This window comes from Phacochoerus africanus, chromosome 4, assembly GCF_016906955.1.
Source record: "Phacochoerus africanus isolate WHEZ1 chromosome 4, ROS_Pafr_v1, whole genome shotgun sequence".
Classification (NCBI taxonomy): domain Eukaryota; kingdom Metazoa; phylum Chordata; class Mammalia; order Artiodactyla; family Suidae; genus Phacochoerus; species Phacochoerus africanus.
This window is the reverse complement of record NC_062547.1, coordinates 119,335,116-119,360,835: the sequence shown is the minus strand read 5'-3', so window position 1 is coordinate 119,360,835 and position 25,720 is coordinate 119,335,116. Positions and strand designations below refer to the sequence as shown.

Here is a 25,720-nt window from a genome sequence, read left to right as displayed (position 1 = left end):
ACCCCCCCTTTTGTTCTACCCAGTTGTGTGGAGGGTTTCTTGCCCTTTATAGAGGTTTAAGGCCTTCTGCTGGCATTCAATAGATGTTCTGTGTGAATCATTCTACATGTAAATGGTTTTTTTGTGTGTGTTTCTGGGAGAAGGTGAGTGCCATGTCTTACTCCCACCTATTTATCCCACATCTCCTCAGGCTTCCCCCCAACCACCCCCCCACACCCATGCCTTGCAGAAGTCCCCAGGTCAAGGATTAGATTCACACCACAGCAGTGACCGAAGGCACAGTAGTGACAATACCAGATCCTTAACTGCTAGGCCGCCAGGGAACTCCTAGAATACACATGCTTTTTAAACACACATGGAATATGACCCCAAACAGACGATATTTTAGGAAAGAGTCAGTAAACTACAACCCAAGGGCCAGACACTGAATTTTTTATTTTTTTAATTATTTATTATTATTTTTTTCCCACTGTACAGCAAGGGGGTCAGGTTATCCTTACATGTATACATTACAATTACATTTTTCCCCCAGCCTTTCTTCTGTTGCAACATGAGTATCTAGACAAAGTTCTCAATGCTATTCAGCAGGATCTCCTTGTAAATCTATTCTAAGTCAGACACTGAATTTTTTAAAACCATTTTCATGTGTGCCATGCAGCAGCATTATTTATATTCATAATGTTATGCAACTATCACCATTATCTATACCCCCAAAATTTCAACACCCACATATAATCTCTATACCCATTAAACCAAATAAGTTTCCATTCCCTAGTCCCTCCAGCCCCTCATTTACTTTCTCTCCCTTTGAGTTTACCTAACCTAGACATTTGCTATAAGTTTTACATAATTATCTATAAGTTTTTGTAATTATACCACCCTTGTCCTCTGTGTACAGTTTGTTTCATTTAGCCTAATGTTTTCAAGGTCCTTTCATATTGTAGTATATATCAGAAACTCATTCTATATTATCAGTACATAGAATTCCATTATATATTTATACTACATTTTGTTTATCGAGTCAGGTGTTGATCAACACTTGGGTTCTTTATTTCTTTTGGTTATTTTGAAAAGTGCAGCAGTGAACACTCATGTACAAGCAAGTGTCTCTTTGAGTTCTTGCTTTCAGTTCTTTTGAGTATCTACCTAGATGTGGGAATGCTGGTAATTTTATGTTTAACTTTTTGAGGTAACCAGCAAGTTGCTTCCCACTGCCTCATTTTATATTCCCACTACCTATGTATGAGGCTTTCAGTTTCTCCACATCATCACATTACTTACTCTCCATTTTTTAAAAACTATATGTGTTCTAATACATGTGCAGTGGTATCAGTTGTGGTTTGGGGTTGCATTTCTCTAATGACTAATGATGTCGAGCACCTTTTCAGATGCTTAGTCAGTTGCCTACTCTTGTAAATAAATGTTTATCAGAAAATAGCCTAATCCACTTTTTTTTTTTATGTATTATTGAAGAAATTCATTGCTAACAGATTCTTACAAAGGTACTAATGAACGATTTGGAATGAAAGGAAATGACTGCAAACAGGAGGAAATGATGAGTATCAGAGATGATAAACTGTGTGTACAAAAAGTTGTATGGCTATGGAGTTCCCATCGTGGCGCAGTGGTTAATGAATCCTACTAGGAACCATGAGGTTTCGGGTTCGATCCCTGGCCTCGCTCAATAGGTTAAGGATCCGGTATTGCCCTGAGCTCTGGTGTAGGTCCCAGACACAGCTCAGATGCCCCATTGCTGTGGCTCTGTATAGGCCAGCAGCTACAGCTCCAATTAGACCCCTAACCTGGGAACCTCCATATGCCATGGGAGCGGCCCTAGAAAAAGCAAAAAAGACCAAAAAAAAAAAAAAAGAAGTCGTATGGCTACAAGTGTAAAATGCTTAATTAGTATCTCACCCACTAAGAGAAAGTTTGCAGACTCCAATATTAGCCCATAAAAAGCCTCAATATATTTATTTTTAAAATATTGAAATAATTTTTAAAATGAAATTATTTTTAGAAATAAACAGGAAAAATATGGGAAATCTACATTATTTAGAACTTTAGAATAATTTTGAAATCAAACATTTTTCTAAAAAGCCTATCACACGGGGAAATGAGAAAATATTTCTAAATGAATAAAAACAAACCCACAATGTATCAAAATTTGTGGAATGTAGCTAAACCAATACTTAATGGTTAAAGATGGAATGCTTCTCTCTTACTTTTGGGGAAAAGGCAAAAATGTCATCTCTTGTCACTTTTATGCAACATTATGCTGGAGGTTCTAACTGGAGCAATAAGTCTAGAAAAATAAATTAAAGGCATACAGATTGGAAAGGAAAAAGCAAAACTTTCTTTAATTACAGATTAATGAATTATATAACTTTGCAAGATACATCTCATTATGCAATAATTAGTTGCATTTCTGAGTACAACCAACCCAGGAACGAAATTAAGATATCAATTTCACTCACAATAATGAAATAGTTAGCAAGTCATTTAACAAAAATAGTGCAATATATATGAACACTAAAAGCTTATAGAGCGTAGCTAAGAAACCAGAGAAAATTTCAATAAATGGAGAGACATTCTAGTGTTTTAGAATTGGATTATGAGATGGTCACACAACTCCATAATTTAATAAAAATTGTAAACTGTACATTTACAACTGGTGGATTTTTATGGTACATAAATCAAACCTCAATAAAGCTATTAAAAAATTGGGGCTTTTTTGAGTCCCTATTGTGGCTCATATTGACTGACCCTGTGTCTTCGAAGTCCATATGGAGAATTTTAGGAGAAATGTTAATATGGTCTTCATTATGTATGCCTGTCATTTTTGAAAGGTCTTTAATGCTCCATAATGCTATTTACACACTGACTAAATAAAGTGTGGTAAAGGGAGTTCCCTGGTGGCCTAGAGGTTAAGGCTTCAGCATTGTCATTGCCATGACTCGGGTTTAGTCCTTGGCCCAGGAATTTCAACATGCTGCAGATGCCTCCCTCCACCCCCGCAAAAAGTGATGCTGTGATCATGAGATTGCCCTGTGCTGTGCCCATTCTGTGGAGACATTCACAAGATGCATTAGTAAAATAAATAAATAAATAGAAATTTAAAAAATAAAGTGGTAAATACCACCAGGCATCTGAATAAATGCTCAGTGTCCTACTTGCGGACACTGATCTGGACTCTCATGGGCAGTTCCACTCCCTGTCACCACTGCAGCAGCTGATTTTAAGAACTTTGCCCCTCACCCCATCTTGGTCTTATCCACCAGGCCAGGTAACTGTTAAGAATGTTTTTTCTGGAGTAGTAAGTGATAACTTACCATTTTGCTAGCAGCAGATCTTTTATAACAGCCACTTTTTCCAGGGAAAAGAAGAGCAGCTAGAGCTGCCAGATGGCAAAGGGATCCTTAGATTGGAGATATTAGCATTAAGAGCAGGACGAGGTTAGAGACCACTTAGCGCAAAACCATTTTACAGAAGAGAAAACTGAAACGCAGGAAACTGAATGGACTTGCCCCAGAGGAGCAGAAACTGACAGTTCCCTACTCAATACCTGTTTCTTCCTCTTCCCCACTAATAAAGCCTTGATTTTGTTTGTAGTGGCAATGTTCCCAGAGGGAAATAGTCACCCTCCCAGCCTTCATTGTAGCTAGGGGTGGACATATGCCTTAGTTCTCACGAGGGAGATATAAGTGGAGGTCATTGGATAGGGTTTGGGGGAAAGCTTTTTGAGGGGAAACACTGGCTTTTTTTATTCCTTTGTCTCTCCCTTCCTCCTGGTAATGCATGCTTAAGACTAGTTATTTGGCTCTAATGTTGTGATTTTTATGATGTGCTTGAATTCTCCCAGCTGTGAAAAACTCTGTCTTTCAAAGCACTACCTCTTTCTGGCAATCTGTCAAGTATTGCTAACATTACGAAGGAATCTATTCATGGACGCTACAGACCTTATTTGAATTCTCTTTAGCTTTTCTTATAGACGCAAAGAATATACACAAGGTTCTACAGCACTTGAAAAGGACAAGGAGCTTCTATACAAGCAGTAGCATGATTGCGTCTTACCTGGGTGAGCCCCAACCCAGCACATGAGCTTTCGCTGCTCCCTCTGAGAGGCTATCAGCACCTCAGGAAGAAAAGTAACACACTGAGGAAGGAGCAAAGGCCTGATGGAAGAACAATCAAGGAGCAAATTTATGGGAGCTTTATGGAGAGGTGTGCAGGAAAAATGGAAATAAAGAAATCCTTGGAGTTCCCATCATGGTGCAGTGGAAAGGAATCTGACTAGGAACCATGAGGTTACAGGTTCAATCCCTGGCCTTGCTCAGTGGGTTAAAGGATCCAGCATTGCCGTGAATTGTGGTGTAAGTTGCAGGCACGGCTCAGATCTGGCATTGCTGTGGCTCTGGTGTAGGCTGGGAACCTCCATATGCTGCGGGTGTGGCCCTCAAAAGACACACACACACACACACGCACGCACGCACGCAAAAGAAAGAAAGAAAGAAATCCTTATATACTTTTGGATTTCTAGACAAGAGAAATCAGAAAATCACCAAATAAAAGGCAAACAAGAAAAACCACCAAGGGAAGTGGTTTCATTCTTGCAGTACATATTCCAGTTGTGTCCAATTCAATTATTATTATTATTTTGTCTTTTTCTAGGGCCACACCCGCGGCATATGGAAGTTCCCAGGCTAGGGGTCTAATCGGAGCTGTAGCCACGGGCCTATGCCACAGTCAGAGCAACGTGGAATCCCAGCCGCGTCTTTGACCTACACCACAGCTCAGGGCAACACAGGATCTTTAACCCACTGAGCAAGGCCAGGGATTGAAACTCCAACCTCATGGTATCCTAGTAGGATTTATTAACCACTGCACCGTGATGGGAATTTCCTATTTTATTATTACTATTATTATTTTTTAGTAGTTATTTCCCCAATACAATTTTTTTTCTACTGTACAGCATGGTGACCCAGTTACACATACATGTACACGTTCTATTTTCGCACATTATCATGCTTTAAAGAAAAATTCATGCCTTCATCACTCAGCTCCTTTTCAAGAAAAATAAAGGACTGCCTGTCGTGGAAGAATAAAGTAGGCCTGACTCTGTTCAGTCAACTTCTCAAGAGAAGCAAAGATTGTCAGGTGTGAAGGAAGCAGGGGGAAAACTGAGAGGCCAATTCAGCTGCAGCCTCCTAGGCGATCTGCTATTTTAAAAAGAAGTATAAAATAAGAAACATTCACTGAATGTCTAACTCAATCAGTGAAATGAATAATAGGAAAAGTGAGTTATTTGTAACTAAGAGAATGTTTGTCCAGGTATCTTGCTGGCAGGAATGGATTTTTTTTTTTTTTTTAATTAAAGGAAAGTTGAGTATCAAGAGGATATAGAGATACAATCGACCTTACACACTTAGAGTGTTTAAAACACAATCCTGGTGTTTGTTCTCATCTCAGAAGCACTGGCTTGGTCTTTGTTACCTATTGGATTTCAGGAAGGCTGACTTGAGATGCGTCGTTGCCGTTTCCTGGGTCCTCACTTATTTATTTATTTTTTTCCGGCGCTGTCAGCCAGATCCTTTGTTGTCCCTGCTCTGCATTCATTCTCCCTGCCCTCGCACCTCCAGACAGTGGGGTGGGGATTTTTCCTGGTCCTCGCGCCGCCCAGAGCTCCGGACAGCTACCGTCCGTCCTGGCATCGGATAAAGGACAGCTTTAACCATCCAGTGGGTGACTGGGCTGGGTCGGCGAGAGGCCGGGAGCCCAGACCGGCTTTTGTGTGGGTGTTTGTCTCTGCAGCCGCCAGACCCCCGGCAGGAGGCGCGGGCAGAGACCCCCGAGGAGGCGGAGCCTCCGCGCCGGGCTCCGCCTGGTGAGGATTTCACGGCCGCCACCGCGGTCGCCGCCCTCGTTTGTTCCGTTACATCGTCCTGTCCCGACAGCTCAATCCAGACTAAGAACGCTGGACGTGGCTTTCCCGGAGCCCTCTATGGCCTTCATCCCGCCGAACCTCGCTTTTTGCCTTTTTCTTCTGCGTTATTTTTCCTCGTTAACAGCATACTAGCGGGCGCTTGGCAAAACTCCGACTCAAAACAGAGAAAGACAGAAAAAACAAATTCGATGCACCCGCCTCGGTCCTCCAGAGTTTGTGAAGGGTCGTAACCATGTCCGAGTCAGGGGAGATAAGTGAATTTGGCTACATCATGGAATTGCTAGCCAGAGGCAAGGTAAGTGCTGGGACGCGTGGAGTGGAGCCCAGGCCTGGGACCCCACCCCGGGCACTACCTGGTCCGAGGCTGTGGGCGTCCCGGGTCCTTGCCGCCGCCGGGGAGGGCGGGGCTGGAATCCCAGGGCCGCGCTCTCAGTCTGTGTGTCCCAGCAGCTGCAGAATGCAAAGTAGCCGCTTTTTTTTTTTTTCCCCCCTGGAATTGAGCGGCGTCTCTGAAATGAGCCAAAAGGGTCTTGGCCAGCTGGGTGAAGGCGGGGGTTTCTGGGACCGCAAGGGGCGGGAGATCAGTCTGCGAGGATGAGGAGAAGGGTCAGGCTTTGGCCGAGGAGGGCTCCGCGACGCACCCAGAGCTCCCAAGCGTGGTGACATCGAGTGGGTGACCTCGCCTGTCCAGGCACAGAACGCGGAGGGAGGGTCGGACTAGATGGTGAATAGGTGAGGAGAATGGGATTAGGTTCAGCGCGCACTCCGACCGTGTGGCAGATAAACAGGGGCAGAAGCCCAGTTCGCCTGGCCTTAGCTTTTTCAGCCCTCCTTCCAGGTCCTTGGCCGTTGTCCCAGGCTAGGAACATTTAAAGCATCCTTCCTTTGGTGTGCAGAGGGAGATGCTAAGGCGCCGGATTTCAGCAGGGCACCTGTCGGGAGTCCTTTTGAAACCCAGGCTGGCGCAGTGGGCAGCTCCTAGTGACCACGCCCTCCGCCGGGCTGGGTGGCGCCGAGCCAAGACTGAAAGCCTTGCAGGAGGCAGCCCTCCCCGCTGCAACCGAGAAAGTGCCTGGAGAGGCTCCTAAGTGATTTGCAGGCGGGAAGTTTCGGGAAATGCAGTCTGCGGGGTACGCTGTCTACCAGGGTTCGCCTAAGGCTGAAAGCGGCTGCATTTGTCCTCTACACCTGGAGTTTCAAGAAAAGGTAATAATGGCACAGAGGAGAAAAGGCCTCCCTGGGCAAGGTCATCAGAAAGAAGAAGGATTATCTGCAGCCCTGATGTGAACACCTGAAACGTCATTCTCATACCTCACTAACTAACCTCAACTCTGCGGATGCTTAAGGCCACACAGTCCTGCTGTTTCCCTTGAGGCTGGGGAGCGGGTTAACGCCCAGCACCCTGGGTGAATTCTCTCTCGTGCTCTGCAAACACGGAATACACTCATCCGAAACAGAATATTTATTAATCTTCTGAAGGTAGGGGTGGTTCCTACCATCAACACCCCAGACCAGAAATACAAGTGGAGGAGCCAGGTTCCACTTCTTGTTCAATGACCCCCTCCCACTCTTCGAGGAGCCTTCAGCGCATGCGTAGGGACATACTGGCCAGCGTCTCCAAGCTACTCCAAGCCCTAAACAGCTTCCCCATGGCCATTCTCTGGGCCTGGGGTGCGCACCACAGCTCTTTCCACCCTCTGGAGGACAGGCTGTGTGGAGAAGCGTCCGGAAGGAAGTGCTGGTTCTGAGCGGGGGAGGCTTGCCACCAGAGGGACAGAGCCTGGCTGTCTAAAGCACACATCAGGACCCTGGCTGCCCAGGAACCCTGGAGGAGGGTGGGTGGGAGAGGAGGAAAGAGGATGCCCTTTGTTGGTTACAAAATAAATGGACCGCTTTTGATGAGATTGGGAATAGGATGCCTAAGAGGTGAGTTTAGGACTATGGTGCTCAGACTTTCTTCAGAGTTAAGCCAGAATTGTATTAGTTGGTTAAAACTTCCCTTCAGAGTTCCCGTGGTGATGCAGCGGTAAGGAACCAAACTATATCCATGAGGACATGGGTTCGATCCCTGGCCTCGCTCCGTGGGTTAAGGATCTAGCACTGCTGTGGCTGTAGCACAGGCTGTAGCCAGGCAGCTGCAGCTCTTGTTCAACCCCTAGCCTGGGAACTTCTATATATCACAGGTGCAGCTCTAAAAAGACAAACAAAACAAAACAAAACAAACTTCAATAGCAGGCAAAACTTGAAATTCGGGCATAGTTTTGTGGTGGGACTCAAGGATCTGTGCGTTGCCAACCCAGGTGATTATGAAGCAGGCTGCTGAACTTCCCATAAACACTAAACGGATAAGTAGGACAGAACCATTAGTGAACCTTTCAAACTTCTTCATTAAAGTCAGATCAACAAAAGCAAACCTCTCAGAGCTAGCATTGTGTTTCACGATGTGGTCACTGTAATGAAAAAAAACAAAAACCACATAACCTTCTGGCTGCATCCACTGCATTTCTCTGCCTTGATCTCCACTTGGAGGACCCTCTTCACTAGGCCTCAGCACTGGGCCTGCAGCAAAAGCTGGAGCAAGAGCTCAGCTGACCTCCAAAGTTAGACAGGCAGGTGTCCTTATGAAATCTCTGGGGTTGAAAAGCAGGCTCTCACAGTAAGACCTTAGGACATTTCCTCTTTCTGCCTTTAATTTGGCAGGGTGAGGGGTCAGAAGTAGCAGCTTGACCATTTCAACTCAAGCTTATTCTCTGCCCATTCTCCTCACAACTCCAGCCATCCCCAACTCTATTTAAAACTCTCCCTATATGTATGATTATACAGGATTTGAACATGGACTACCTCTCTGTGTAGTAGCCGTGGGACAGCAGACCTTTGACATTAACTTGTTCTATTTTCCTCTGAGGAGTTAGGTTCTACTTTGTAGCTCAGGTTGGAAATGTAAAGGATAATGTGAAATGGGTCTAATAGGGCCAAGCTCACTGAATTTGAAAACAAAAGATTTCCCTTTGTGGCTCAAGAATCCTACATAGTCTACGGAAGGATGTGAGTTTGATCCCTGGCCTTGCTCAGTGGGTTAAGGATCCAGCGTTGCCTCAAGCTGCAGCCTAGTTCACAGGTGCATCTCAGATCCCACGCTGCTGTGGCTGTCGCCTAGGCTGGCTGCTGCAGCTACAACTTGACCCCTAGCCCAGGAACGTCCATATGCCACGGGTGCAGCCATAAAGAGAAAATTAAAAAGACCAAGGGAAAAAAAAAAAGAGCAGAGGCCCTTGCCTTCTTGCCCCCTGCCCCTTCCTGCCCTTCCTTTTTATTTCTTAATTAATTTATTTTATGGCCATGAAAACCAAAAGCCAACCACACTTTATTAACACCCTTAAGAAATTTAGGACACTAACTAAAACATCAAATCAGAATCTGATCAAGTCTAATTTCCAATTTATAGGAATTACAAAGACTGAAGAAGCATGTCAAATCACAGCCCAGTCAAACAAGAGTAAAATCCAGATTGTGGGAAACTTTAAAAAATAAATGACCAGTTTCCTTAAAAAAAAAAAAAAAAAGAAAGAAAGAAAGGAAAAGAACTGGAAAAAAATTGCAAAATATACGCAGGTTAAACAACACACCTCTAAACAACAAATGACTCAAGGAAGAAATCTCAAGAGAAATTTAAAAATATTTTGAACGGAATGAAAATTAAAACACTTGTCTGAGTTCCTGTTGCAGCTCAGAAGTAATGTACCTGACTAGTCCCATGAAGATGCAGATTCAATTCCTGACCTTGCTCAGTGGGTTAAGGATCCAGCATTGCTGTGAGCTGCAGTGTTAGGTCACAGATGTGGCTCAGATCTCACATTGCTGTGGTGTAGGCAAGCAGCTACAGCTTGGGTTGGATCTCTAGCCTGGGAACTTCCATATGTGAAGGGTGCAGCCCTGGCTTCTTTTTAAAATTGAGACTAGTGGGTTGACCATCATCATAATTTCTTTCACTTTTCTCTGATGGCTTTAACATTTTACAGCATTTAGTAGTGCTTGTTGCAAAATATTCAAACTTTACAGAAAGTTTTACAAAGTAAAAGATGGAGCTTCACTCCCACTCCTAATATACTGCATTTCCTAGTGGCAGCAATTTGCTGTGTGTCTGTTTCAAATGAAATTAACTTTTGTGTTCTCTGAATGTGGGAGGTGAGCCTTTCATCTTAGGGAAACCTAAAACCCACAAGACAAACTCGATCAGCTTATTTTACTCTGTTGTGATGCTTCCTTTAAGATTTAAAGTATGCAGTGACCTCTACCACTGTGATCTTTCTGTTCATCAAACAATACCCTGTAACAATATAGTTAATTCCTATAATTCTCAAGAGGTTTAAAAATCAATGGAAGTGGATTTCCTAATATTTCACTATAGCAGAAATTCGTGACATTTCTGAGCTGCTTTCTGAGGTTTTTTTTTAATTTGTTTTGTTTTTCTTTTGTAACTTTTTTTTTTTTTTTTTTTGCACTAAAAGAGAGCTTCCCAAATCTGTGATCAATATCTAGCCTTACACAGAACAGTATTTTCAAACTGTTTTGGTCTCTAGAAAGGTGTGCCTTGTTAAATTTTTTTTCTTTTTTCTTTTTTTTTGTCTTTTTGCCTTTTCTTGAGCTGCTCCTGCAGCATATGGAGTTTCCCAGGCGAGGGGTCTAATCAGAGCTGTAGCCGCTGGCCTACGCCAGAGCTATAGCAACTCAAGATCCGAGCCGAGTCTGCGACCTACACCACAGCTCATGGCAATGCCAGATCCTTAACCTACTGAGCGAGGCCAGGGATCGAACCCGAAACCTCATGGTTACTAGTCGGATTACTTACTGGATTTTCACTTAAACAAAAGCTTGAAATGGATGGGAACTCCTGCTTTGTTAATTTTAATTTTTATCATCTTCATACATTTCTTCACACCATCACACACTTTTCTAGAATCATACAATGAAGAGTTGATGACAAGGAGCATAGAAGAATTTAAACTTAGTATATTTCTTTACTTAGAGTTTAAACATATTTATATTTATGTATTCATAGCCAGAAAGTGCCTTTTGTTTCCCATAGTTCAATAGTTATTGTTCAGGCATGTCCAAAGAGTACAGTATTTTGAGCAAAGTACAGAGGTTTTGGAAAGGTTTTATTTAATTTTGATGGAGAAACAGCCAATGATTCCATTATTTGATGACCTACTCCTTTTAACTTTGAATATCTTTGAGGCACAGAAAGAGTCAAGAACTTTTATAAGCACAAAATTCACTTTTGCACAAGAAGATGCTTATACTTTGAAAGAACTACATTTAGAAGGTCCTCTGATCTAGACTGATGTAAAGTCTTAAAAATCTCCTGGGGCCAAAACAAAAATACCACCAAATGATCTGTTTCAGAAGGTGCAATAGATAGTTGCTCACACAACTGAATCTAAACTGAGTGGTAATACTAAGGTTGTGTCTGCTGCAAAGTATTCTTTAAAATATTTTTTTATATCTTGGGATTGGGTAAAATGTGTGTGCTGTGGACAGTGGGAAGGGCAAAGAGATGATTTAGACATTAGCAATATTGCTTGAAAACAGCTAATTTCAATAGACAGCAGAATTTTCCTCTGATGTTTTTACTACATTGCTCAACAGATAATTGGAGGAGAGGATTATTTCTAAAACTGCTTTGTTGAAGAATGTTTAAATTATATTTTCTATGAAATTGTAAATTACGTGTTTTAGATTTACCTGGGTAGCGCACGCAGTAGGGATGCTGTTGTGAGACCCAGGTTTGAATCTTGGCTCTTGCTATCTTGAGGGTATAACTTAATCTCAGGTAGAGGTGGGAAAAGTTGAGATTGTTTCACGTCCCCTCTGCAGGGGTACAAGTGGATTATACCCATTTCACAGGGTCATTGCAAGGATTAAATGAATATTTTGTGTAAGTTCCTAATAGCGTAATTGGCACATACAAGGCCCTCAGTAGGTGAAAACTATTACATGTAGTAACTTTGACAACAAGGGTTGGGTCTTGAGACACCTTATACGTAAACTGGGATCATTAACAGGAGGTACAGGTGCCAGATAACTCACAGAATGTAGAGTTAAATTTGTATTTCAGATAACACATAATTTTCTTTTCCTGTATGTATAACCCATTCCATATTTGAAATATATTGATACTAAAAAAAAAAAGTATTATGTATCAGAAATTCAAACTTAACAGGGTAGGGGAGTGTTGGTGGTAGAGTGATAAGCATAGCTGCCTTCCAAATTTAGCAGGGTGTTCTGTGTTTTTATTTGCTAGACCTAGCAACCCTAAGTGTAGGAATAATGTCATCAAAGGGGACCTAATAACAACCTGTAAATATTATCAGTGTAGTTCACCCCCAGTTGAACAGGGGCTCCTTTGCCTTTGCAAACCCCCAGTTGGCTCAGGAACCCCTTTGCTTTGCAGACAGTACACTCCTTCCATTAGGAGGAAAATGCCTGCTCTGTGTTCCTCTCATCAGCGCTCTAGTTGTTGCTTGGGTGCTACCAGTTAGCAGATAAATATCTACTGGATTTTCACTTAAACAAAAGCTTGAAATGGATGGGAAAATAGGCTTACAAAACATCAAACATGAGTGTATGAAATGAGAGTATGCAATTATGTTAAACTGAGCGATAAGACTCTTAAGTGCTGCAGGAGTTCAGTGAAAGGGGAGCTGATGGATGAGAACTAGAATAATAAAGGATGGAGGCTCTAAAGGTGCAGCTTGAGGAGTTCCTGTCATGGCTCAGTGGAAATTGACTAGGATCCATGAGGACACAGGTTTGATCCCTGGCCTTGCTCAGTGGGTTAAGGATCCGGAGTGCTATGAGCTATGGTGTAGGTCACAGGTGAGGCTCCGATCTGGCGTGGCTGTGGCTATGGCGTAGGCAGGCAGCTGTAGCCCCAATTCGACTCCTAGCCTGAGAACCTCCATATGCCGCAAGTGCAGCCCAAAAACAACAACAGCAAAATGGGCAGCTTGAAAGATGAGTAGGATTTGGCTCTGCAATGGAAATCTGATCTGGCTCACTGGACTCCTCTCCCTTGAGGTTGTTCCCATAGAAACACTTTATGACAGGTAGGCTTGGCCTGTCAGAGGCCTGGGTCAATCATTGATTAATGTCATTTATTGTCCCTTCACCTGTAAGCTCCTGATACCCAGCAGCGTAACTGGTGCATGTGCCCATTTACTGTAAAGCCCTATGGTTTATTTCAGTAATTTACTTCATTGCCACCTTCCTATTTCCCCTAAGTCCAGAGGCCCTTTTAATTGAAAAATCCAGATTGTTCCCAACAGGAGGCAAGGTTTACCAGTATGTTGGCCATGTCACCCTGTTGCTGGTTCTTGTTCAGGACATACTAACAGAATGGTACTCTGGATATTTGACCTCAGACCAAACAGATGAAGAGCCAGTGGTGCCTCGTGGCACTGACTGAATTATGCCTCATGGCCATTAGGACCTGACTCGGCCAGGAATTTAATCTCCTGTTGGGTATTAGGAGTCAGTGTGGAAAGAGAATAGGTCACATTTGTGAACAGTGTATAGCCTAAGGGTATCAGGTTTATATTTTAAGTATGAGGTGATGAACATTTTTTGAGCCTCTGTTTTACCAGACCCAAATAAACTGTGTGTGTGTGTGTGTGTTTTGGGAGTGGCAGTTGTTGGCAGGTGAAGTAGGAGAAATTGACCCTTTGGACTTCATGAAGCGGATAAATTCGAGACAACTCACACCCCTGTGATAGAAGAGCAATTACACGTGGCCATCAAGCGTAAGGTGTCATAATGTAGGCAAGATTATTGAAGGTCTGTGCACTGGAGGGGGTGATGTAGAAAAGGCTTCCTTGAGTTGAATTTGATGAATTTCTTTTTTGAGTTTTAAAAAGAAAATTGGAAAAGAAGGTGCTAGGAGTCTCCAAATTGGGGAAGGGTAGGCACCAAGGGATGGTATATGCAATACAGATTGGGGGACTAATGACTTAAAAGCCAAAACCAAACAGATCTTTCATGTCATTCCTACTGAAACACCTTCAAAAGCTTCCCAATGTCAACTGAGAAGCAGCATGGTGATTCTAGGCCCCATATACTGTACTAGACTCATTTTGGGTTATTGCAAGGGGATTTGAAGCCTGTCAGAAAGAAGTATGGGGGAAAGAGAGAGGAAGGATTAAAAAAAAAAAAACAACCCACAGGATTTTACATTGAAGAACTGAAAAAGATCTTGGTATCTTTGACAAATGGGAAGCTGAGATGGGTTGAGAAAAAGTGATGAGATGACCCAACTCGTGGCAGCTAAGGAGAGTAGAAATGACTAGGCAGGTGGGCGAGTGGTGGTTTGTAATGGTGGTTTTCATATTTGCTATCTACTTATCAATATTCCCCCTCCCCTCTTCTGCTTTTATTTATTTATTTATTTACTTATTTTTTTTGTCTTTTTGCCATTTCTTGGGCCGCTCCCGCGGCATATGGTGGTTCCCAGGCTAGAGGTTGAATCGGAGCTGCTGCCACAGGCCTACGCCAGAGCCACAGCAACTCGGGATCCGAGCTGAGTCTGCAACCTACACCACAGCTCACGGCAACGCCGGATCGTTAACCCACTGAGCAAGGGCAGGGACCGAACCCGCAGCCTCATGGTTCCTAGTCGGATTCGTTAATCACTGCGCCACGACGGGAACTCCCCTATTCTGCTTTTAAAAGTATATAGGTTAAATAGTTTAAATAAATGTAGATTTAAAAGTTTATGGATTAAATTACATTTAAAAGTTTCTAGAAGTAAAAGACACACATATTATACATATTATAAAATGCAAACAATCCAAAACACTGTGGATGAAAAGTGTATTCCACACCTGACTCCATCCCCTTAACTTTGCAGCATGATTACCATTTTTTTGTGTTCTATTTCAGACTAATTTTTATTTACTTTTTTGCCTAGGTGAGCAATATGACTGCTTGTGTCTCCCCCTCCCCAAAGTGGCAGTATACAGAATCCATATGGCTTTGTACTTTTTAAAACACTATTATTTTAGAAATCCCTTTTCACCAGTGCATTCATTTTAACTGCTGCATAGTAGTCCATGGCATGGGTGTACATTATGGATGGTAGATATTTAGTTTCCATAAAATAAGTCCCAATGAGATCTTTGTACACACTTGTGCACACACACATGCAAGTCTTTCAGTGGGGAAATTATTAGAAGTGGGATTGCTTAGTTAAAGGTATGAGCATTTAAAGTTTTTGATAGGATTTGCAAAACTTCCCTTCAAGTAAACTGGACCAATCTATATTGTTACAAAAAAGTGTGAAAATGCCTAGTCTCCCACATCATAGTTTTTGAATTTTGAGAATCAAGTGGACAATAACTCAGTGGAGTTTGATTTGCATAGTGGAAGCACTTTGGAATTTGTTTTCAGCCAAATATTGTCTGTACAATTTTTTTTTCTTTAGTTCATGTTAGTGAAGCCTTCTAATCTCTTTTACTCTGTACTTTATTTTTGAACCAAAGCCCTATTCAAGTGTGCTAATGTGAGATTACCACCACAGGTGTATTACTGAATGCCAAGACCAGTATTACAAACAGAAATTGACTTACAATGCTTTTTAACAGTTAAGATATTAAACTCTATATGAGAACATGGTGTAGGACACTATATAGGAACTAAATTACGCAGTCATTGGTTGCTTTCGACATTTCTCTCCGGATTAGGACTCATCAGAACCCGTAGGAGGGAAGCAGTCTCAACTTCAGTTTGTGGGGCCGAGAAACTAATCCGGATCAGAATAGTCCAGTTATTACTTGGCAAGGCATCCCCCCTCGCCTCTCTGCACCTCCTCTGTAAATTGAGGATCTTCCGTTAAAAACAATTGCTGTGGTCCTTTGCCATTCTTAATTCTACACTGCTAAACTGGTAAAACTTGCCGCAGCCAGAGATTTCTCGCAAATAGAAAATAAAAGCGGGAAGCATTTCAAAACCCAAACAGCGTTTTGCGCAACAGCTTTGGGGTCCCTTCACCCAGATATTTAGAGCGCCGGTATTCTCAGTCAATACGTAAGAGATGAAATCATTTAGCCGGCTGCGAGGGCACTGGGGTGATCTAATAATACAGCTTTTAGCAATCCTAGGTTAATTTGTTTTTGGTTTGCCTTGAAAACTGGAAGAAACGCGTTCGAGCCGTAGCAGGTGAAGTCTACGGAGCTAGTCTCTGCACTGGCGAATCCTCGCCAGAACAGTGGGCCGGCGCCCACCGCGTGGGTGCGTGGCTACCGGAGCCGCTCAAGAACAGCTGTCCGGATTTCACTGCACCCTCGGTCCCTGGGGGAAACCGCAGAGTAGCAGCCGCCGCGGCGGGGGCAGGATGCACACCTTGGGCGGGGCGTGGGGCTGCGGTCTCTACTTCCCGGCCAATACTCTGAGGGAGAAACCCCTATCCTGCGGCTTGTCCCCCCCTCCACTTGTTAAGATCGTGTCGTGCGTGACAGCGACGCTCCCTGGTGTGTAAAAGCAGAAGCAGAAAGCAGAATATGAGTGGTTGGTGACCAGTCAAGGAATGTGAAGCGCACCCTACGAATCGGGCCGGAAGAGGAGAGGAGGGGAGCGAGGCGGGGACAGGGACCCACTAGGGGAAAGCCCCGGCCTGGGTAGCGGTGGGGTGAGCGGCGTCTCGCCTTTGTCGCCTCCCCTGCACGCGGCTCTGTGCTGGGTGCGACGGCACGAGGAAGGCGGCTAGGGCCTGCCCTCGCCCCGCCGCCCCGTCTAGAGTCAGGAGATGGGGCTTGTCTGTGAGGCTTGCCCCGCGCTTTACCCAAACACACGGCAAGCAAACTGAAAGGTAGAGGGTCGGCGCGGGGCCGTGGTCAGGTCTGCAGTCGGTCGCCGCACTGCCGGTTGGCTCCACCCCGGCCCCGCCCAGGCGCAGCCTTCGGTCTCCGCAGCTCCTTCACCGCCCTCACTTCCGCCCTTTCCCACCCCGGCAGGGGGCGATGGCTGCGGCCTGGGTGAGAGTGAGGGGCGGCGGGGCGGGGCAGAGGCGGGGGCGGAGGGGGCGGGGCTCTCGCCACGTGCCACACCCCCTCCTAGGGACTCAATTTCGGGGTCTCCCAGCAGCCCGCGGCCCCTCCCCCTTTGTGCGGTGGGCGCTGTTGCCCGGGCGACGGCGCCGCCCCGCCCCGGCCCCGCCCTCCGCGGCGCCCTAGCCCTAGTCTCTGTGCGGCCGCCAGTCCAGCCGCAGTCCGCAGGAGCCGTCGCCGAAGCCAGCAGCGGGGCGGCATTCCCGGGGCCGTCGCAGGGAGCGAAGCTCGGCTCTCCGCGCCTGTGCTTTCGCCCGCCCTGGCCGCCTCCTGGCGCGTCGGTCCGCTGGCCGGGTCCGGCTGACCAGCTTGCCCTCCGGCACCGAACCGAGGCTCCACGGCGGACGTAGGGACTCTCCCACCAGACCCTGGCCAGGGCCACCCGTCTGCCTGTTTGGACCCTGCCGTTGATGACACCTGGCAGAAGGCTACCATGGAGGGGGATGGTTCAGACTCGCTGGTGAGTGGGGTAGAGGGAAGGCCGCCCCATGCCTCGATGGCGGCGCGGCGGGGCCCCTAGGTCCCTCTTTCCTCCTTGCCCTGAGCGGAGAGGAAGCCTCTCCTCCGGAGGAGCGAGTTCTGGCGTGCGGTGGCCTTGCTTCCTCTTCGTCTTCCCTGGCCCGCGCCAGGTTCTGCAACCCGGGGCGCCCCCTTTCTGCCCCTGGGAGGGGAGGGTCGGACTCGGGGTCACTTGGGCCCGGAAGAGGGCGCCACTCGGGTGAGGTGATCACCCACCTGAGCACCTCGAGGAGTCTGGGCGGGGCTCTTTAATGGTGTTCAGGTGGTAGAATTAATTCGCTTTAGGGAGTCGGGCGCCAGTCGCAGCCGGGGGCGCGTGCCCCGCGCGTGTGCGGCCGCCCTTTGTCTGGCATCGCCGTGGGGCGGGCGCTGGAGGCCCCCTCAGACTCCTGGGGGCCCGGCCAGACTTCGCCGTGATCAAAGGCTCCTCCCCGGCTTTGCCTGCTGGCGGGAGGCGGGCCTGACCAACAGCTGTCGGGGTGCAAGTGTTATTGTTTTTCAAGGGTTTGGATATACAGATCTTTCGAACTTGTTTTCCGTCGAACCTAATTTATTTTGAAATACCATAATTGGGGAAACCGCCACATCACTTGCTTCTTAATCACATTGCCTCCCCTCAATGAATCTAAAATGAACGGTAATTTTTCTTTTGCGTAAGAAGTGCTTTATATCTATGGTGATTAGAAAGCTTATGCATTACTCTGTGTACAAGAAAAGTGAAAATGATTTTAGATCTTCCAGTGGAAGGCAAACCTTCCATAAAGTGGGGCTTGGGAACCTATTTTGGGCATTCAAGACAGTATTTCCCTTTGAATTAGATGTCACATCTTTTTAAATGAAATGAGATAGAATGTGAATATTCTGTATTCTTCGATGCGAATTGTGAGGTGTGGATGTCTTCCAAATTTACTAAAACTGTGACATGATGTGGACTTTTACTAAGTATCTATTGAGTGATGCAGCAAGAAATGCTGCAACGCAAGAGCCATTGACAGTGATAAAGCCAGGTGGCTGAAGTGCTACAGTCAGGGATTATTAAAAACGTTGTGTCATTTCAGGGCAAATAGACTCACAAACGTTTTAATTTAACTAAAACAAGTTAATTCATTCAGTTTTAACTTCCTGTGTGTTTCCGGTAGTTGAAATGCTTGTAAAGGTATGAGGTCGTCAGACCTTTTTAGTTGTGATGAGTCTGAATGTTTCTCATTGTAAATAATGCAAGCCTGTAATATTGAGAGCACTTTTGATTCCTTGTAATCTTCTACACCACTTAGGTACTCATAAAGGGCTTTTAAGATAAATGCCTTGATATGTAGCCTGAGAACCTCAAGTATTTTACCTGCATTACACTTGTAGCCTTTGGAAAATGGTCACGTTTAATGTAGAAAATTGCTGATAGTTCAGTTTGTAAGTAGATTTCACGTAGGGTTTCATGAACATAATGGCTAACCCAGTTTTATCAGCTCTTGCTACTTGCCAATCTACAGAATTAATTGGCTAAATGGGAATAGTCCCGTTCTTAGTGCTGTATTCTTAGTTTTTATTGAAGTAATCTACTTTCAGGATTTCATTGAAGTCCTAAGTAAGTGAGTTAATAATGATTTGAATAACTTCCTAATTGTTGATCGACTGTTATGGTCCCCTAATATTTTCTTCCAGTTTTTCTCAAACTTCATTTTTTTAAAAAAACCGTCTCCTGACCCTTTATCTTTAGGCAGTGGTTGATGAGGAGGGAGGGGTTAATGGTATAGATGTTCATAGCCGAAAAGAAACTTCAAATTAAAAAAACATGTTTTTCTTTTTTGAAAGGTAAGCACATATATTTATATGAGGTATAGGCGTGTTAATGTATTTACACACTAAAAGCCTTTAATGATGATTTCTTTTTTTTCAATTCAAGGTTACCATTAAGAATATCGAAAGAGAGCTCATTTGCCCAGCATGCAAGGAGCTGTTTACCCACCCGCTGATTCTCCCTTGTCAACATAGTATCTGTCATAAGTGTGTAAAAGAACTCTTACTGATGCTTGACGATTCATTCAATGAAGTGGGATCAGACAACTCCAATCAGAGTAGTCCTCGAATTCGGCTTCCTTCCCCTAGCATGGATAAAATTGACAGAATTAGCAGACCAGGTATGTGGCAGAACCTGGGGTGGGGAGCTTAGTTATATATTCAGTGATAATTGCAGAAGGCAAATTGTTTTTGTCATTGTGGGGGGGGGGGTCATCTTTCCAGGTGACTAGAACTGCAGTTATAAAAGAACCCCTCTCTCTTTTAAAGTGGCAGATGAACTTTTATTGTCTTTTAGTATGCATTTAAAGTGGATATTGGATATTAAACACCAGCTTTGTGTTAAAGCTGTTATTAACTGTGTCTGTGTTTTAGGGGGTGTTCTGGCCCTGTGATGCCCTATGTATGAGGAATGAAATAATGGACTACTGAAGCGCTAACTAGGGAACCATCTGTGTATGGTATTAGGTAAATAAATATGCAGAATGAAGGGATGAGATTATGTAGTGACGAGTCCTCTGCACCAAACTTAAGGGCTTCTCTGCCCATTTGGGCTTTGAGGTTTTCAGTTTAATCCTTTCGTCTACTCTGTCCCTTTCTCCCTCTTAGTATAGGAGGAATAACTTCGTAATCGTGTTTTAAAAAAATATTTTAAATCAGAAAAGCATCTTTTCCTCCTCATTTGCATTGTAGAGAATATTATCTTTTTTGGTCCATGCTGTGGTATGGCAATCTCCTTGGGCTGTATGTGTGTCTGTGTGCTCCACTGGAGAGTGGAGTGATATTATAGTAATCCTAAAAATAAGAATTTTTCTTTAAGTGGTCATCACCACTTGCTTGGAAGATATTTTGCACGCATAAAAATTATGTGTATGTACAAAGAAAGGAGCATTAGGTAACTATGGGAGTGCAGGGTATGTGAGGTTGGAGAGGGTTATGCTCTTTGTGAGGTCATCACTTTTATGGTTTCCTCTCTGTTAGGAAACTGTCATGCTGAGGATGGGGAGCAAAGACAGTGATAGCTTGAAATCATTCTACCAGATAAAAATTCACATTCTATTGGTAGATCCTCATTGGCTAGTTAGGGGCCTTGGCTTGATTGACAAAGAAAATTCATTTTCTTAAATATTAATATTTAGCACAGACCATTAAATGGAATTTTAGTTTAATAGTATTTCTACTTATCATTAGATGGAGCTCACATCTGTATTTCTGTATTTTATATAGGCTTTTACTTTTCAGATTTCGTTAGTTTTTATGTGATCGATATGAGGGGTGAATGAAATACAGATAAAGTCGGAATGAAATTCAGATGAAATGCAGTAACTGTTTCTGTTTTCAGGAACTTACCTAGCACAGTACTTGATAGATGTTTATTATTTGTGGAGTGGCTGTTGAATGACAAACCCCTTCTCTAAGATTTGTACAAAGCATGCCATAGTGGCTTGCATTCAGTAATGATGGCATTTTTTTCCGCCCAGGGCAAAGATCAGAAATAGATTTACTGAGTTATTCCTCCCTCTTTTTTAGGAAGAGCCCTACCTATTGAGCTGGATTATGTCCTGAAGAGGGGGCAAGTTAGAAAAATTTTCTGTCAAGAGTAGTTACAGGAAATAAGAATAATTAACATGGAGAAGGGATGAATGTGCTAGCTGTCTAGTGGAAGAGTAGTAGTACTCTGATTATCTTCACAGCAGAGATAGCAGTTCTGTCCACTACACTAGCCAGGTGTGGCCATGGAGTGCTTGAAACATGCTAGTCTGAGTTGAGATAAACACTTGCAACTTGTGAATGAAAAAAAGAATATAAGTATCTCTTGAATAATTTTCATATTACATTTTGAAATGATAGTTTTTGGATGTATTAGATATGTGTTACTAAAATTAATTTCACTTTTTTTTTAATATGGCTACTGGAAAATAAAAATTGATATGTCGAGTTCCCATTGTGGCTCATCAGGTTAAGAACCCAAAGTAGTGTCCATGAGGATGTGGGTTTGATCCCTGTCACCCAGTGGGTTAAGGATCTGGCATTGTCACAGGTTGTGGGGTAGGCTGCAGATGGAGCTCAGATCCCGAGTGGCTGTGGTGTAGGCGGGCAGCTGCAGCTCCGATTCTACCCCTAGCCCAGGAACTTCCATATGCCGCAGGTGCAGCCATTAAAATAAAAAAAAATGAAAAAAAAAAAGACGTGGGACTTTTGTACATACTCCTTTCAAATAACATTGCATGGTTCATTTGACAGATTTTAAAATAAAAGGATGCCTTGAAAAGAGAGTAAGATTGGTGTGTATATCATTAGCATGTTAAATTGTGCAAAAATAAGAGCTATATTTTTGTTCATTTTTTGGTTATTATGCAAGCTTTCCTCTCATTTTGTATTTTGTATTATCAGAAAGATACAATTGACTTTAGTCATGTTTACCTACTTTGTTGATTTAGGTCATTTAAAAAAGCCAAACACAAAAAAAATGCTTGATTTTTACTTTGTATTTTTGACAGTTACCAGAAGTATGATGTTTAAAAATACAGATCTATAGAGTGAAGTATAAGTCTGTTAAGTACTGCACCAGTAGTGGTTAATTCTGAACTGTAATAAGCTTGATGAATGGTTTACATTGGTAGCTTTATGTAAATATTGTGTGTACCAGGAAAAGCACATTTTTTTTTTTGCTCTTAATTCAATAATTGCATTATATGCGGGACACAGTTACTGCTTTATCTTTTGTTAACAAGTTGTGAATCTTCTCTTTGAAATTAAATTCTAAATCCAGCTTTCTGTTCATTGTTCACAGCATCACAACGGAGATCTTTGGGGTGGAGAGGTAGAAAATGCTTTATTGCTTGTGTGGCCGCAGGCAGTATAGTGTTAGATTTAAATTATATACCTTTACATAGATAAGGTTTTTTTAAATAAATATCAGTGGTCAAGTCTTCAAAATTATGTAGCATGTGAACAAATTGGGCTGAGATGACTTAAAGGTCAACAGGACTAAATTTCCAGGCAAGTTCTGATTTTTTAAAGGGAGCTCTGCTTATTAGTGATTGCGTCTTGTCATACACACACACACACACACATCCATGATGGGATATTTTTAAAGAAAATGACATCCCTTGTTTTTTTTTAATGTTACTTTAAAAATCCTTTTGCATTTACTTAATGGAACAAAGCTTTATGATAACAGCCATACTGCTACCTTGGGGAGGTTAAATGAGCCAGTACTTTTCAATGTATTTAAAAATGTGCTTAAAGGTATTTGTGTAGTTAATAACATAATCTCTACTTGTTTATGCATATGGTGTCTTTTTTGTTAATATTTTACAGTTTTAACATCTAGGTCTTACTCACTTGTGAGTAAATGATTTACATTACTTTTATGTGAAATATGGGCCAATCTATCTTATTATAATAAGTTTTTTGGTTTTGGGTTTTTTTTTTTTTTTTTTTACTCCAGTTGACCTTTAAAGTAAAATTGGCTATTTTGCAGGGATGCTGGTGATACCTTAAATTTTACTGGAGAAAATAAACAGCCAAAAAGTTATCCCTTTTCTGTTTTCCTTACTTTTAAAATCTTACAGCCACTTCTGGAAGCCACAGGTCATCCTTTCTCTAACAGATTTTAGTGGGTCACTAAGAATTTTAAGTGTTGAAATTTAGTAAGAACAGTTGGCTTAAAAAATTACTTATTATCCACTTTTGATTCAAAGGGTAGTCAAGGAAAAGTTTCTGCAGATTTAAAGGCTAATACTCAAAGGGTAAATGTAACTGGAAGAGTAAATTTAACTCACAGGTGTCAGATGGTCAGAATGGGCCCAAAGAAACATTAAGGTGGAAGCATAAGGCATCCGCCCAGCATGAATGTCCAAACTGAGGATAAATAGTCCACTAACTGGCCAAGAGGTAACCGTGGGGAAGTTGTCTGTGGCCAGAATCACAGATTTGGAACGTGTTATGAATTGACTCTCTTTGTCTTAAAATGCTTTAGTATTCTCTTTGATAATTCACATGGTAAAACATGAATGATAGCTGACTTTTGGGTGGGTCTTTGTTATAAACCAATTTGAAATTTTTTTGTCTTCATTTTTACAATTGTGTCATGACTTATGCTTAATTAGTTTAATCTCTCTTTAAGGTATGGGGGAAAGAATTGATTATGTAAGGTGACAGTGTTTAAATAATTAGCAAGTATTATTGGCCCCACAAATGAAGTTTGACATAGAAAATTACGTCACTGGCCTCTGTTGCTTCTTTACCTTTCTAAGCCATGATTTCTTTTTAACCCCATTATATCATGCTTTTGGGTAGTACTATCCCATACTATCCCATAGACCTTTCTATGATTTTAGAAATGTTTGACCCTTCAACATACAAGGTGGTAGCCACTAGCCATATGTAGCTCTTGAGCATTTGAAATGTGACTGCTATTGCTGAGGAGCTGAATTTGAATTTAATGATTACCCTATTAGACAGTAGAGCTATAGAGAAAAATTGATTCTGTTACACTTTAGTTTTACTGTCCTGATTTTTTTCTGTCAGGTTTACTTCTCAGAATATCCTTAGATCTGTTCTGTTTTCTTTATTGCCCGGAACTTATTTTCCATTGCTTGCTTTGATGAAAGCAGTGGTAGAAATTAAGACTGATGAAACAAAATGTAAGTTCTTGAGCATTCATGGAAAAATTTGAGGGCTTTTAAGAGCTGTTTAGAAAAATAGCCATGATATATTGATTTAATATTTTGTCTGATTTAAAAAGTTCATATGATGCTTTACACCTTGCATTTTTATTGTGAAAACAAAAGAGGTTTACAGAAAAGGAATGAAACATTTTAAAAAATTTTTTGAACATGAAGACCAAAATTTGGGTGTCACCAGTGTACATATTAAAGCATGATTTTATTGTCATAGTGTACTTTTGGTTTTTTCCCATTACTCACTTGTTCACAGCCTTCAATTCATAAACCAATAATCCATTTTTTAAAAACATTGGCTGTTGAAATTATTCACTTTAATTTCCATCACTTAGTTCATGTGTGGAGGCATGCAGTTAAATATGAATTTCCATTTGTTTAAACTTGACCACTGCAGTATATCACTTCCAGAATTTTTTCACTAAATGAAATTTTCATTGGCATGTGTTTTAAAAGTAGCTCTGCTGCTTATTTTATTATGTGCCTGCTGTGGTGTGAAAAATCTTGGACTGTGTTGCATGTTTGTATAATTATTACAAGAGTGTATTTGATACAGGATTTTCAAATTTTTATGGGGCAGCTTTTTTTGTATGCTTTTTATGGTATGTTTAACAATTTAAAGATGAAAAATATCTTTAAATATTTTAAAAATATTTAAAACTTTAAATAATGGCAGCTGCATGTTTGTTGCTTAAGTAGCTTTGGGGGCCCAGTGCTGTTTAGCATGCTTTAAAGTCACTTCAAATGAATAAAATCATGGGCTGATTGCTAAATTTTACCTGTGGTGATATCATGCTAGATGTCTTTGAAGACAGTCTTCAGTGATGATAGTAAGTTGCCAAGGCAATATTAATAGACCTTTTCTAAATGTGTGCTATGCTAAGTTTAACCATTCATTTTTGGTACTGGATACATAGTAGTATGAAAGAAGACTTGTAGGTTAAGAAGTTTGTGTTTACATTTAAGGAGTTATTTTGTGGGTAACCAAGGCTACATGCTCAGAGCAAATTTATACAGAAAAGGAGGTATCATGACAGGCATGCACCTGTGTTAAACAGACCACCCTAGTCTTGGGAACCTGTGGGGAAGGACTGTCATGCCTTGATTTCTTGATTTGTTAAAATCAGGATAATACTGAAGAAAAGTGTGACATTTAAGGTCATTCAATAGATTGTATATATTGTAAATTATTTGTAATATTTTTGGGGAACCTTTTGGCTCACTAATTAAGTAATCTTAATGATTCTTTTTTTCAGGTCATAAGAAGATATTAAATGGTTGGTCCCTCTTAAAGTCACTAGATTCTAGGTCTATGAATGAACTTTTCCCTCTTTTATAAATTGCACTTAATTATCTAATGATTTTTGCCTATTGAATTTTCTCAGATAAAACAATACTACAGTGGGATGCCCTCTTATGTGTGTGTGTGTGTGTTTTAACAATATTGTGGTCGCTTATTC

At 42.3% G+C, this 25,720-nt stretch overlaps 1 protein-coding gene across 3 annotated transcripts in view; it reads left to right on the top strand.

Moving 5' to 3' along the window:
- Positions 1–5,915: 5,915 nt before the first annotated feature.
- The window catches only part of TRIM36 (tripartite motif containing 36), a 45,289-nt gene continuing 25,484 nt past the window's right edge, over positions 5,916–25,720 (top strand). The window contains exons 1-2 of one of the 3 annotated variants that reach the window (XM_047778443.1): positions 5,916–6,236; positions 19,460–19,694. In XM_047778443.1, coding sequence (XP_047634399.1) covers positions 6,174–6,236; positions 19,460–19,694 — 298 coding nt within the window. In that variant the 5' untranslated portion in view covers positions 5,916–6,173. Of the gene's footprint in view, positions 6,237–17,208; positions 17,501–19,459; positions 19,695–25,720 lie in introns of those variants that run through there. The other 2 variants (XM_047778441.1, XM_047778442.1) reach the window with 2 other exon arrangements.